Consider the following 1,962-nt stretch of genomic DNA (forward strand, 5'->3'; position numbering starts at 1 on the left):
TGGGTAGCTGGCTGTGACCAAGCAATGACCATAACCTTGCCCCTTGTCAGCTCTACTATACACCTGGGAATTCTGATCATTCACATGAACTTATGGGCCTGGTGTTTTTAAGCAGAGGCTGTGCGATTCTTCCACCGTGCTCTCCTGTGGTCCCTTGGAGGACTAAGGCCTTGGAAAGGTGTTAACAGGAGGGGGCGCGGGGGCTGTTCTGGAATCAGAGAGAAACCCTTCTCTCCTCCAGCTTCTTGCTGGGCCGTGAACTATGAACTGATTGACGCTGCTCAGCCCCTCAGCCCTCAGTGTCCGGTCTTTTTCTAAGGGTTAGACCTCATTGGAGTCTGTGTGTAGACGCCCGCTGCCCCCCCCAGTGCCCCACTGACCGATGCCCACTCACCCCGTTTTTCCCATCGTCATTGTTCTGATGTTATGCACAGACACAGCAGCACAGTGTGGTTAGCCGTGTCTGCGTTTATGTCCGTGGCGGAGGTGACAGCCTCGGACTTGAATGATGCTCTGTGCTCCTTTTCTGAACTGTTCTCCCCGTGAGTGTCGACTCACCGCCCCAGGAGGTTGCTCTCTGAGCTCTTGTGTTGCTCTTGTTCGGTGGTCTTGGTTTTACGCTTTACAACCCTCCCTGGAAGGGGAATGGACCCTAGTGGCCGTCCCTGGGGTGCTTTGGTGCAGTTCACCAGCTGTGGGGCAAACCTAGCCTGGGGTGCCAGGTGGAGGGCTCGTGCGGAAATTCCAAAGGCTATTTCGAGGCTGCCTTCCAGACGCTGTCCCGACCCCGCCCAGGCACGAGGGTGCCCACCTCTGCCTGCAGGGGTCGTCACTGCCGTCCTCTCGCCCGCCCGGCACGCAGACAGTGGTGGAGCAAGTCTGGACTGCTGTGCTAATGTCAGCGAGCATCTGGCTGCTGCACACCTCGGGCCCCTCTGGCCTGGGATGGGCCTGTCCCCCAGCCTCTGACGTTGTCCCGAGTGCGACTGGCTGTCGCTGGCCCCTGTCCTCCCACGTTTTCCTGGCCGCCTCTCCTGCATGTTGTGTGGCGTGCTGAGCTGGTGGAGTGTCCGTCCCTCTGATGCTGGTTTTGGGGTGAAGGGCTTTGCTCATGCCCCTCCCATGCACACCCCCAGGAAGCATGGCTGTTGGCCCGGGAACGGGAGCTGAAGGAGGAGCTCCGGAAAGGCCGGGACAAGGACATCGAGCTGGTCATCCAGCGTCTTGAGGCGGACATGACCCAGGCCCGGGAGGAGGTGGAGCGGGCCGCCGAGAGCCGGTGAGGCTGGAGCCAAGGCCGGGGTGGGGTGTTGACGGGCCTGGGGGGCACACCCCCAGGGCTGACCCTGCCCCCCAGAGTCAAGCGCCTCCGGGACAAGTTTGAAGCGGAGCTGTCGGAGCTGGAGCGGTCGGAGCGGCGGCTCCGGGAGCAGTGCTCGGAGCTGAAGGGCCGCCTCGGGGAGGCCGAGGGGGAGGCTGTGCGGCTGCAGGGGCTGCTGCGGCTGAAGGAGCAGGCGCTGGAGGACGCCAGGGCGGTGAGCGGGGGGGCAGGCGGCCCCCACAGCCCCCCCACCCGCCCCTGCTCACGCCCCTGGCTGCACACCTCCCTGTCCCCTCACGGCCCCCTCCCTCCCCCGCCCAGGTGAACCAACGGCTGACAGGTGAGCAGAGCGGCCTGGCCCAGGTGGTCCGGCAGGAATTTGCCGAGCGGCTGGGAGCCACAGAGGGGGAGAATCAGCGGCTCAAGGCACAGCTGGAGCGGCTGTCGCGGGAGAAGCAGGAGGAGCTGGAAGAGGTGCACCGCAGGTGGGGGCCCTGCGGGGGTGTGCGCCGCCGGTGGGGGACGCGCTGCGGGGCTGTGCGCCGTGGGTGGGGGATGAGCTGCAGGGGTGTGCGCCATGGGTGGGGAGAACGTGCTACGGGGGTGTGGGCCGTGGGTGGGGGACGCGCTGCGGGGGTGTG

General features: G+C 64.8%; 1 protein-coding gene across 1 annotated transcript in view; it reads left to right on the plus strand.

Moving 5' to 3' along the window:
* The window catches only part of CEP131 (centrosomal protein 131), a 32,660-nt gene that overhangs the window by 28,957 nt on the left and 1,741 nt on the right, over positions 1 to 1,962 (plus strand). The window contains 3 exon segments of the mRNA XM_042783572.1: positions 1,137 to 1,279; positions 1,358 to 1,535; positions 1,643 to 1,806. Coding sequence (XP_042639506.1) covers positions 1,137 to 1,279; positions 1,358 to 1,535; positions 1,643 to 1,806 — 485 coding nt within the window.

Source organism: Orycteropus afer, unplaced genomic scaffold (assembly GCF_000298275.1).
Source record: "Orycteropus afer afer isolate SDZICR_OR568_19922 unplaced genomic scaffold, OryAfe1.0 scaffold00018, whole genome shotgun sequence".
NCBI classification, from domain to species: domain Eukaryota; kingdom Metazoa; phylum Chordata; class Mammalia; order Tubulidentata; family Orycteropodidae; genus Orycteropus; species Orycteropus afer.